This window comes from Leucoraja erinacea, chromosome 14, assembly GCF_028641065.1.
Source record: "Leucoraja erinacea ecotype New England chromosome 14, Leri_hhj_1, whole genome shotgun sequence".
Taxonomy (NCBI): Eukaryota; Metazoa; Chordata; class Chondrichthyes; order Rajiformes; family Rajidae; genus Leucoraja; species Leucoraja erinaceus.
In genome coordinates, this window is record NC_073390.1 from 590,330 (window position 1) to 603,665 (window position 13,336).

General features: G+C 44.9%; 1 protein-coding gene across 1 annotated transcript in view; it reads left to right on the top strand.

Moving 5' to 3' along the window:
• Positions 1–5,662: 5,662 nt before the first annotated feature.
• The window catches only part of lrrc34 (leucine rich repeat containing 34), a 49,261-nt gene continuing 41,587 nt past the window's right edge, over positions 5,663–13,336 (top strand). Inside the window, exons 1-3 of the mRNA XM_055645350.1 lie at positions 5,663–5,683; positions 7,082–7,200; positions 12,748–12,872. Coding sequence (XP_055501325.1) covers positions 5,666–5,683; positions 7,082–7,200; positions 12,748–12,872 — 262 coding nt within the window. The 5' untranslated portion in view covers positions 5,663–5,665. The remainder of the gene's footprint in view (positions 5,684–7,081; positions 7,201–12,747; positions 12,873–13,336) is intronic.

Below are 13,336 nucleotides of genomic sequence, written 5' to 3' on the forward strand. Positions count from 1 at the left end.
ATTGCGGTAAGTGGGCCAACACTAATAGCTACAGTGCCCTCCATAATGTTTGGGACAAAGACCCATCATTTATTTATTTGCCTCTGTACTCCAAAATTTGAGATTTGCAATAGAAAAAAATCACATGTGGTTAAAGTGCACATTGTTAGATGTTAATAAAGGCCATTTTTATATATTTTGGTTTCACCATGTAGAAATTACAGCAGTGTTTATACATAGTCGCCCCATTTCAGGACACCATAATGTTTGGGACACAGCAATGTCATGTAAATGAAAGTAGTCATGTTTAGTATTTTGTTGCATATCCTTTGCAAGCAATGACTGCTTGAAGTCTGCGATTTCAGTTACTGGGCGTCTTCTCTGGTGATGCTCTGCCAGGCCTGTATTGCCACCATCTTCAGCTTGATTTGGCGGCTAGTCCCCTTCAGTTTTCTCTTCGGTATATAAAAGGCATGTTCAATTGTTTCAGATTGGGTGATTGACTTGGCCATTCAAGAATTTACCGTTTCTTAGCTTTGAAACACTCCTTTGATGCTTTAGAAGTATGTTTGGGATTATTGTCTTGCTGTAGAATGAACCGCTGGCCAATGAGTTTTGAGGCATTTGTTTGAACTTGACCAGATAGGATGTGTCTATACACTTCAGAATTCATTATGCTACTACCATCAGCAGTTGTATCATCCATGAAGATAAGTGAGCCAGTACCTTCAGCAGCCATACATGCCCAGGCCATAACACCCCCACCACCGTGTTTCACAGATGAGGTGGTCTGCTTTGGATCTTGGGCAGTTCCTTCTCTACTCCATACTTTGCTCTTGCCATCACTCTGATATAAGTTAATCTTCGTCTCATCTGTTCACAAGACCTTTTACCAGAACTGTGGTTGCTCTTTTAAGCACTTGGCAAACTGTAACCTGGCCATCCTATTTTTGCGGCTAACCAGCGGTTTGCATCTTGCAGTGTAGCCTCTGTATTTCTGTTCATGAAGTCTTCTGTGGACAGTGGTCATTGACAAATCCACACCTGACTCCTGAAGAGTGTTTCTGATCTGTCAGACAGGTGTTTGAGGATTTTTCTTTATTATAAAGAGAATTCTTCTGTCATCAGCTGTGGAGGTCTTCCTTGGCCTAACAGTCCCTTTGCGTTAATGATGTTCCAAAAAGTTGATTTTGGTAAGTCTGTTTGGCTGATGTCTCTAACAGTTTTATTCTTGTTTCTCAGTCTCATAATGGCTTATTTGACTTTCATTGGCACAACTTTGGTCCTCATGTTGATAAACAGCAATAAAAGTTTCCAAAGGTGATGGAAAGACTGGAGGAAGACTAGGTTCTGAGAACTCTCTTCTATCTGAATTAAGGACCCAATTAAACACACCTGAGCAATTACAAACACCCGTGAAGCCATGTGTCCCAAACATTATTGTGCCTTGAAATGGGGGAACTATGTATAAACACAGCTGTAATTTCTACATGGTGAAACCAAAATGTATTAAAATACCCTTTAATAAAATCTGACAATATGCACTTGAAGCACATGTGATTTTTTTTCTATTCCGAATCTCAAATTGTGGAGTTCAGAGGCAAATAAATAAATGATGGGTCTTTATCCCAAACATTATGGAGGGCACTGTATGCTGACCCTGTGCCCGTCTCCCTGTGCGTGCTGTGATTATGTGTAGTGGTTTCACGACGGTGGGACAGGGAGGACGTTCTGCACTACAGTATACAAGGGCCAATGTTACACTGGAGAACTCATGTACATTCCAGCTGATTAACAGATTCAGCCTTGTTAGAACTGGTGAGATGATGTAGAGATGTCAATCAGAGTTAAACAAGCTCTTCAGCCCAAATGGCCCAACCTAGCCCCCAGCCCAGGTACTTCAACATTGTTGCTCAGGTGGAACGTGAATTCTACGGCTGCACCTGATTGGACTGGAGAAGCTGACGTGGAACCAGTATCCAGGTGGGGTCAGGTGAATGCCTCCGGTGGCTTCCAGTGTCAACATTGCAGAATATAGTAGAGGAGAAAAGGGGCCAGTATATACACTGTGGCAGGCTGCTGTTAGCAGTGGGGTTCAGCTGGTCTTTTTGTGGTAGGAAATATGGAATTCGCTATTTTTCCACAGGGTATCGAGAATTTTGTAGCACGGGATGAAGTAAAAAATGTTGGTCATGGGCCGCCATGCCAGGCAGTGTCACGGACGACAAGTCTATGAATTTCGATCTGCCTTACCGTGGGGGGCAACTGCACGGACCTGGTCAGAGCAGCTCCCTACAGATTTAGGAGTAATTCTGGAGGAACTCAACAGGTCAGGTCGAATCTGTTCGGCATGGACTTGTAGGGCCGAGATGGCCTGTTTCCGTGCTGTAATTGTTATATGGAGTACTCAAGGCCAGTGCTATTTGGTAAAAGGTGAAACACCCTACTGATTTGGACAAAAGTGATACAGGGAGTTGATTGTGGGGATTGCTGGGTGGTTTTCTTGGTGTTATGGTGGAATTGACTGATGTGGGGTCAGATTATAGGAATTATTCTGGTGGTGAATTCAGCAAACATAATTTATCCTCTGGGACCCAGGTTCTTGAAATGTTTTAAATAAAACATTACTTCAGCAGTATAAAACAAAATGAAGGAGGAACTCGGTGGGCAGGAAGTATCTGGAGGAAAATGCCGACATCCTGGTGAATCTCTAAATGATCTCCATTGAAACGATCCTTTCTAAAACGTGATGGGAGCTACACATAATACTCAGTGGGGCCTAATTAGTGCTTTGTAAAGTTGCAAAATGGTGTTCCAGCTTTTATATTATACACCCCACTATGAAGGCAAGTGTTGCTTGCACTGTTTTTACCATCATTTCTCTCTTTGCTGCCACTTGAGGGGAGCTATGGATTTGAACCACATTCCCTCTGTTCATTACCATTCTTTTACTGTATATGGTCTCACTGTTATTTGTCTTCACAAAATGAATCACCTCACACTTTTTACAATTGAATTCCATCTGTCAACGCTCTGCACAATTTTTTAATTTGATCTATAAGCTGCCCCAAGTCTTAGACAACCTTCCTCAGTATCGACACCATTAACTGTCATGTCATCTGCAAGATATTACTCGTATATTCTACGTTCAATATATTTCATAAATTGCACCACTGGTCACAGATTTACAATCAAATGCCAATTTTGTGTTCCTCCACTTCTGGAGGAACTCAACAGGTCAGGTCGAATCTGTAGAGGGAAATGAACAGACAACATTTTAGGGTGGGGCCCTTCAGACAGAATCTGAGGAAGACTCCTGACCTGAAACATTGTCTCCCCATCTCCCTCTGCAGATGCTGCCTGACCTGACTTAATGAATTCCTCGTGCACTTTGATTTTTGCTCAAGATCCCAGCATCTGCAGTCTATTAGCCAACCAGCTTGGCCTGATCCCAGGATTCCCAGATGCCGTGTAAACTTGTGGATACCTTCTCCTTGCTGTGATAATTTATTCTACAACCTGTCATTCAATTTTCTAGCAGCATAAAATCTACCTTAATTAAAGATTAGAGATGTACAGCACGGAAACAGGCCCTTCGGTCTACCTTACGCATGCTGACCTAATTGGCATTCTGGGATGGTCCTGTTTGCTTGCCTTGGGCCCATATTCCTCTGACCCCATAATATTGTAGAGGTTGCCTAGCTTGTCTTCTGACCTAACTGTTTTGAACACATACATCTGTGCATTTCTATCTATTTAGGTGTTCCTCATTGTCTCCCTCAGCTTGCTTGCATCCAACGCTAAACTACCAGCATATTCATCCTCTATGCTGTTGTATCCTGGTTCCTTAATTCAAATTAGTTTAAACTGCTCCCACACTGACAATCCGGTCGTGTTAAAGTGCAATATCCAATATTAATAGGTCCATCCAGTTCGAGACAAACAAAATAGACGTAGGTACTGAGCAGCCTGGGAGTATCTGTGGAAAGCGAAACAGTGAATGGTTCAGCGGGAAGACCCTTCATATCTTCCGATGTTGGGTCATTGACCTGTTCATACATTTCCTCAGTGTTTCCAGAAACGTGGTTATTTCCATTTTGCCCCGTTAGATACAGGAAAAATGTTCCTGATTTTGGGGGAGTCCGGTGCCAGGTATCACAGTTTAAGTATAAGGGGTAGGCCAATTAGGACTGAGATGAGGAAAAACGTTTTCACCCAGAGAGTTGTGAATCTGTGGAATTCTCTGCCACAGAAGGCAGTGGAGGCCAATTCACTTGATGTTTTCAAGAGAGTTAAATTTAGCTCTTAGGGCTAAAGGAGTAATTTTAAACTATTATAACTATATTATCGAGGCCTATAAAATATATATAGTTATAATAATTTTAAAATTACTGTCTCATTCCGCAACCTCTCGCAGCCCCAGGGTTTTATAAAGCAAACAATTAAAGGTATGTACCTTATTTTTACATTAAATGGGGCATATATATAACCCTATATATCAAATTATCTATAACGAGTAGTTCATTTTGGGCTTTTTATATCCCGCAGTATTTTTCTCGGCATTTGAGGGCACTAATCCAGCGCGATGCGAACGTTCTAAACCAGCGCTTTCACATGAACCCACTAGAAAGCCGATTTAAATGGGCATTTATTTACAGCAATTGAACACTAAATTCCTTCCATTTGGCCTATAAATTAATGTAAATTAGATATAAAAATCATGTTATATTGTGAATTATTTGTGAATAATCTTTGGACACTTAGGGTATTTAAAAATGTTAATCTTTCCTTAAGAAATGGGCTTTTGACTATCCAAGATCACAGCTTTTTTGTAATGTCCATTGAAAATCAATAGGGAACAAGATGCTAATTTCCGAGTATGAAAATGGCCATAACTTTTTTAATACTTGAGATATGAAAGTGAATTTGGTGTCAAATTAAACTTATTGTTATGCTTTATCTGATGGGATAAATTGCAGACTTGAATTTTTAAATCTCAAAATTTTGTAACATTGCTATATAAAACTAATAATACCTTTTGCGACCGGGTCTTGCAGCGATTTTTCGTTAATGATTTACTAGGCTGAACATCTGCGATTAGTACAGCCTAGTAAAAATCGCGTTTTAAACCCGCCCCCTCCAAACAGCGCCAAAATCGCGGACCTGGCTGTGGGCAGATTCCCAATTGCGTTTCAGGTAGGTTTTGTAACATACCTAATCAAGGGATATGGGGGAAAAGTCAGAATGGCATACAGATTTTGGATGATCAGTCATGATCATATTGAATGACGGTGCTGGCTCGAAGGGCCGAATGGCCTACTCCTGCACCTATTTTCTGTTTCTAAAACATCCAATATCCATACCCTCTCCTCTCAAACCCCTGCTTACCCCACCCCTTCTCAAGCCTCCTCGCCTTGCATTCTGTAACATTCATCATCCTCTTCTCCCATTCCTCTTGTCAGCCCACCCCCTCTCCCTTCTCCAACTCTCACCCACCCTCACCCTCTCTCTACCTAGTCTCCTCGTCTCTCTCCCTCTCTCCCCCATCGCTGCCACTGTGCCTTTCCCCACGGGAGGGCGCGATGCTCCGGTCGCCACGGAGACGCGATAAACACAGAGCCGCTTGACAGAAAGACACCGAGTGCTGGAGGAGCGTCGCCCGCCCGTGTGGCCACAGACTGCGGGCATGGAGACGAAAGAAGAGGTGGCGGGGAAGCAGAGGGGCGAGTGGTTGGAGGAGGGAAGGGGGAGAGGAGGGTGGCGAGAAGTGGAGGCATGGATCGACAGAGACACTGACAGAAAGGCCTTTCCGCCCATCATCCGGCAGAACCTGTCTACACTATTCCCATTTTCCGTCACTGATCTCAACCCTTCGATTCAAATGCTAGACTAGATATTTCTCAACAGCGAGTCTGTCTCCTACATTCCAAACACCTTCACGGATTCCCTTTAAACTTCTTACCCCTCTCTCCTTAAACCTATGCCCTATAGTTTTGGATCTTTCTGCTAATTTACTAACTCTCCCACTTCATTCTCACCATCTCTCTCTGGTTCCCCCATCAGCTTTCTTTGCTCCAGTCATAACAAACCCAGCCTCTCCTGTCTCCCCTGGAAGGCAACATCCTGAGGAGCATCTTGTATTCCTTCTTCATCCCTTCCTTTTCTCTTTGGGATTCTGTAGTCTAGTACACCGAGGTTCCTTTCTTTCTTAACATGTTGTTTCTCCCAATCACTGTGTGAGTCCTACCCTTGTTTGACCCCACACAGCACTAATCAGCAATACATTATATCTACTCTCTCTCTGAGTTTCTCCAGCATTTTTGTGTACCTTCGATCTTCCAACATCTGCAGTTCCTTCTTGAACACATTATATCTACTCTAGCCATTTACCAAGTGATCAATATCTTCCTGTAGCCCGCCTAACCCCATCACTATCAGCACCACCAGCTTTTGTGTCATTTGTACACTGATTCTGACATCCATATGCAAATTGTCAAAATATATAACAGACACTATGGGTCTTTGTGGTGTGCCATTGATGGTGGGTTTCCAGTGCTAGAAGCTGCCCTTCATTACAAACCCAAGCTTGATCCTTGTCCTAGATCCCTTTGGTTTGGCCAATTTCTCATGTGGGACTGGGCCAAAGGCTTTATTAAATTATATATGGACCACAACACATTGTGTCAATGAGGGGGTGTGTCAGTGAGAGGAGGGGTTTTGGGTAGAAGGGGATGGAAGCGGAATGGGGGGGGGGGGGGGGGTGCCTTGGGGGGGGGGGGGGGGGGGGGGGAGGGAATATCCGGAGGGATTGAGAAAGGGAGAGTGATAGAAGAGGAACATTGAGGGAGGTGGTGAGAGAGGTAGTGCCTTGCGAGGGGTGTGATGGGATTAGGGAAAGAAGGAAGGGCAAGACAATATTTACAGTCAAGGGATTGGGAAGAAACGAGGGAAGAGAAAGCTGGGGAAAGGTGCAGCTGAGCATTACAGGAAGGGTTTGAGGTGGGTCAGAGATTGATGAATGTGGAGTGGGTGATCCGGGGAGATTGTGTGGGCACAGCAGTGTTCTGCCATCACTCATTGTGTGTTGTGTGCTGTGTTTCAGTCCAGGATGAGCACTCCCAGTGGACTGAAAGCTTCCTACGTGGACGCGTGCAACGAGCTGGATCAGGCTGTCAACCCATTCATCGAGTCCATGGTAGACCGGGCAGCAAGGTCCTCACGGTCAGTTCACCCACCACTTGGAAATATTCCCTGGGCCCCTCCCTCAGTAACCCGGGCCCCTCCCTCAGTAATCCAGGCCCCTCCATCAATAACCTAGAGCCCCTCCCTCAGTAACCCTGGCCCCTCCCTCAGTAATCTGGGCCCCTCCCTCAATAACCTAGAGCCCCTCCCTCAGTAACCCTGGCCCCTCCCTCAATAACCTGGGCCCCTCCCTCAGTAATCCTCCTGGCCCCTCCTCAATAACCTAGAGCCCCTCCCTCAGTAACCCTGCCCCCCCCCTCAATAACCTAGGCCCCTCCCCTTCGAGCAGTAATCCAGGCCCCTCCCTCAGTAATCCGGGTCCCTCCCTGAATAACCTGGGCCCCTCCCTCAATAACCCAGAGCCCCTCCTTCAGTAACCCTGGTCCCACCTTCACCTAGGCCCCTCCCTCAGTACAACCCAGGCCCCTCCCTCAATAACCCAGAGCCCCTTCAGTAACCCTGGCCCCTCCTTCACCTGGGCCCCTCCCTCAGTAACCCAGAGCCCCTCCCTCAGTAACCCTGGCCCCACCCTCAATAACCCAGAGCCCCTCCTTCAGTAACCATGGCCCCTCCTTCACCTGGGCCCCTCCCTCAGTACAACCCGGGCCCCTCCCTCAATAACTCAGAGCATCTCCCTCAGTAACCCAGGTTCTTCAGTAACCGCATCCCCTCCTTCAGTAACCGAGTCCTGTCCCTCTGCCTCAAAAACATTCCTAACCACTTTACATCAATGAAGTACTATGTAATGCAGTTACTACTGTTATGAAAGGAAATATGGCAGTCAGTTTGCATTGTGTACAAACAAGTGAGTGGGCAAGTTATTATTGATGGAGTTGCTTGAGGACTGAACATTAGTTAGAAGAAATGGCTGAACATGCGCCAGTAAGATTTTTGGCAATCACCCCACCATGCAGCTCCATTGAATATCCAATGAATTACTTTAGAAATGTTAGTTTCTGTATTGCAGTGCTTCTTCTAGAACATATCCAGGTGTCAGGGGTTATGGGGTGAAGGTAGGAGAATGGTGTTAGGAGGGAGAGATAGATCAGCCATGATTGAATGGCGGACTAGACTTGATGGCCACATTCTGCTCCTATCACTATGAACTATGAACCTGGAGCCTCCCCCTCAGTACACCCCGGGCACCGTCTCGGATGACGTTTTAGGTCGGGACATACAGCGCAGGAACAGACCCTTCCGCCCACAATATCTGTGCTGAACCTGATGGCAAATTAGACTGGCCTCCTCTGCCTATACATAATCTATATCCCTCCATTTCCTACATATCCATGTACCTGTAGAGAGTGAGGCCAAACACGAACTGGAGGAACAGAATCGCATATTACTTTGGGCAGCTTACCAGCCCAGTGGCATAAATATTGATTTCCCTCACTTCTGATAGCTCTGAAAATCCTCCTCTCTCTCTCTCTCTCTCTCTCTCTCTCTATCCCTCCTCCACCCAGGTCACACTCGCTTCTTATTTTCACGCTACAAACAGCAAACTATGGCCTGTTTCATAGAAACATAGAAAAAAATATAGGAAAATAGGTGCAGGAGTAGGCCATTCAGCACTTCAAGACAGCACCGACCATTCAGTATGATCATGGCTGATCATCTAAAATCAGTACCCCGCTCCTGCATTTTCCCCATATCTCTTGATTCCAAGAGCTAAATCTATCTCTCTCTGGAAACATCCAGTGGATTGGCCTCCACTGCCTTCTGTGACAGGAATTCCACAGATTCACAACTCTGAGTGGAAAAGTGTTTCCTCATCTCAGTCCTAAATGGCCTACCCCTTATTCTTAAACTGTGACCCCTGTTTCTGGACTCCCCCCACATCAGGAACATTTTTCCTGCATCTACCCTGTCCCATCCTCTAATAATTTTATATGTTTCTATGAGATTTCTTCTCATCCTTCTAAATTCCAGGGAATACAAGCCCAGTCGACCCATTCGTTCATCATACGTCAGTCCCGCCATCCCGGGAATTAACCTGGTGACCCTATGCTGCACTCCCTCAATAACAATAATGTCCTTCCTCAAATTAGGAGACCAAAATTGCACACAATATTCCAGGTGCGGTCTCACCAGAGCCCTGTACAACTGCAGTATGACCTTGCTCCCAAACTCAAATCCTCTTGGCTTTCTTCACTGCCTGCTGTGCCTGCATGCTTACTTTCAGTGACTGATGTACACGCACACCCAGGGCTCGTTTCACCTCCCCTCCTCCTAATCTGACACCATTCAGTTAATAATCTGCCTTCCTGTTCTTGCCACCAAAGTGGATAACCTCACATTTATCCACATTATGTTACATCTGCCATGCTTCTGCCTACTCACTCAACCTATCCAAGTCACCCTGCAGCCTCATAACATCCTCATCACAGCTCACACTGCCACCCAGCTTTGTGTCATCCGCAAACTTAGAGATGTTACATTTAGTTCCCTCGTCTAAATCGTAAATATATATTGTAAACAACTGGGGTTCCAGCACCGAGCCTTGCGGCACCCCACTAGTCACTGCCTGCCATTCTGAAAAGGACCCGTTAATTCCCACTCTTTGCTTCCTGTCTGCCAACCATGTGCTCTAACTTTGCACATTAATCTCTTGTGCTGGACCTTGTCAAAGCCCAGATACACCACATCCATTGGCTCTCACTTATCCATTCTACTTGTTACATCCCCAAAAAATTCAAAAAGATTTGTCGAGCATGATTTCCCCTTCATAAATCCATGCTGACTTTGACCGATCCTGTCATTGCTTTCCAAATGCGCTGCTATCTTCCACACTACCAATGTTAGGCTAACTGGTCTATAATTCCCCGTTTTCTCTCTCCCTCCTTTCTTAAAAAGTGGAGTTACATTGGCTACGCTCCAGTCGGCAGGACTGCAAGAGTCGAGAGAGCAATGGAAAATGCATCCACAATTTTTAGGGCCACATCCTTGAGTACTCTGGGATGTAGACCATCTGGCCCTGGGGATTTATCTGCCTTCAGTCCCAACAGTTTACCTCACATCATTTTCGGACTAATGTGGATTCCCATCAGATCCTCCCTCCCACTAGATCCTCGGTCCCCTAGTATTTCCGGGAGATTGTTTGTGTCTTCCTTAGTGAAGACAGAACCAAAGTATCGTTTAACTGTTCTGCCATTTCCTTCTTTCCCATTATAAATTCATCTGTCTCTGACTGTAAGGGACCTACTTCACTGAAGATTAGTCTTCACTAATCTTTTCCTTTTTACATACCTGAAGAAACGTTTAGTCAGATTTTATTTTTTCCGCAAGCTTTCTTTCATGTTTTATTTTATAGGTGCAGGAGGAGGCCATTTGGTCCTTCAAGCCAGCACCGCCACTCATCGTGATCATGACTAATCGTCCCCAATCAATAACCCCTGTCTGCCTTCTCCCCATATCCCTTGATTCCACTAGCCACTAGAGCTCTATCTAACTCTCTCTTAAATCCAACCAGTGATTTGGCCTCCACTGCCTTCTATGCAGGGAATTCCACAAATTCACAACTCTCTGGATGAAAACGTTTTTTCTCACCTCAGTCTTAAATGGCCTCCCCTTTATTCTAAGATTGTGGCCCTTTAATAATTGTCTCCAGCATCTTTCCCACCACCGAAGTCGGGCTAACTGGCCTGTAATTTCCCGTTTTCTCTCTCGCTCCTTTCTTGAAAAGTGGGATAACATTAGCTATCCTCCAATCCACAGGAACTGATCCTGAATCTATTGAACATTGGAAAATGATGCGAATTTTACTCACCTTGGAGAAAGCCTTCCTTCAGCCAATCCACTCACTCGCTGGTCTGGCTGCTGCTGCTGTTGCTGTGATCTTTCAGTTCTCCATCCATATCAATACCCTCCCGAGTTAAAAAAAAAATCAAACTCGTGGTACTTCATCACGAGTATTTTTTTACTCTTGGACATTTTTCACAGTGTTGAAAAAACTTCACGAGTTACCGCATTTCCCGAGTACCTGCCGTTAGCACTACGAGCCACTATGAGACATCCATGAGCTCCCACGTACCCGCTACGTACATTCTACGTACTTACCACGAGTTTCTTCTTTTTTTAAACTCGGGAGAGCTCTTGGGTAAACTCGCATCGTGGGACAGGGCCTTTACCCTTTTGCATATCTTTCATTCATTGTTCTTTATCTCTCCACATCACCTTCTATATCTCGTGTTTCCCTTATCCCCTACCATTCTGAAGAGGGTCTCGACCCGAAATGTCACCCATTCCTTCTCTCCAGAGATGCTGCCTGTCCCGCTGAGTTACTCCAGCTTTTTGTGTGTATCTACCTATCCAAAAGCCTATTAAATACCACTTTCATATCTACCTACACCACCACCCATGGTTCCAGATACCGACCACTCTGTGTTGAAGCTGCAGTATAGAACCTGATGTGCACCAATAGCAACAACAAGAAGTCTAATGGAGAATTCAGGGTACATTTCTTTAAGCTAAGAGTGGTGAGAAAGTGGAACTTGCCAGCAGAGGGAATGCTGAATTAGGAGGACAGCATTTAAGAATGGGCTGAAGAGGTATGGAATTGAGAGGGAGTAAAGGGTCATACTGATGGATTTGATGGGGAGAAGGTTCAAAAGGAGATCAAATCCTGGTAGACATGTCGAGCATATAGCAGGCACCTTTCAACAGGAAAGTGTTGATGTACAGAGAGATGTTGGAGTGCACGTCTACAGCTCCCGGAAAGTGGCAACAAGTTGAATGCAGTAGTGAAAAGGGCATTTGACATGCTTACCTTCATAGGCTGAGCGATTGAGTACAACACTTGAATTGTCCTGTTGCAGCTGAACTAAACATTGGCAAGACTGCATTTGGAGCATTGTTTCCATCTCAGGCCATCTCAGTACAGGAAGGATGTGAGTGAGTGTACATAGAGTAATAGAGAGTGTACAGAAGAGATTCACCGCGGTGTTGCTTCGAACAAGGCTGGGTTTATTGTCAGTGGAGGCTGAGGGTTGATAATATGGAAGTTTATAATATAAGGGGCAGATATGGGAGAGAGAGTATTTTTACCAGTGGAGGGTTACATGGGCCTCAGTCGGTCTCTGCATCTACATTGGTGATTTCATCTTGTAGTCTATTCCTGCAAACTAAGTTCCCATCTCCAGCCTTCCTTTCCTGTCGCAGAGCAGACATAGACCTCTAATGCATAGAAACAGGCCCTTCAGCCCGACCTACATCCAACATGAGGCAGATTGGCTTGTTATTGCCCTGACTTTCTTCACACAAAGGGTGGTGGGTGTATGGAACAAGCTGCCAGAGGAGGTAGTTGAGGCTGGGACTATCAGGTACATGGATAGGAGGACAGGTTTGGAGGGATATGGACCAAGCACAGGCAGGTGGGACTAGTGTAGCTGGGACATTGTTGGCTGATGTGGGAACGTTGGGAAGAAGGGCCTGTTTCCACACTGTATCACTCTATCATTCTCTGACTATGACTGATGAGTTTTGGTCAGATTATCATTCCTTGACTTGATTTATGCACCTGTCATCTAGGTCATTTTATGACGAGTTCACACTGATACTTAATGGAAACTCGACACTGTATCCAGTGCAGAGACTGACAGATGATGATGCTGCCGTTCTGGTCCGCCTCCTGAGGCGTAACATCCACATCACAGGTCCGTGCTCTGAGATTAAGTTTCAATTTATTTCCTTTTGTGAAGTGGCTTCAGTGCTTAAGGGAGAACAAAGAAATGAAAGAAAAAGTAAACAAATGCTTCATACTTCCATCTTCAGGGACCAGAACACAACTCTTCAAAAAGTAAATATCAAAAAAATACAGATGTGCAAAAACTGAAATAAAAACAGAAAATACTGGAAATATTTACTGCCAGACAGCATCTGTGGAAGGAGAAACGGTTAATGTTTCTGATCAAAAACCCTAATCACATCTGGAAATGTGGATGTAAATGGAAATAGTTGTACTCAATATTGTGTCAAAGGTACACTACCTTCTGGGTGAAAAAATGATTTCTCATCCCCATAGATAGTAACTTTCTTATTTTGAGGTTGGCATCATAGGTCCCAGAAATCTCACATCCACTGTGTCAAACCCCATGAGAATTGTATGTGCTTATATTAT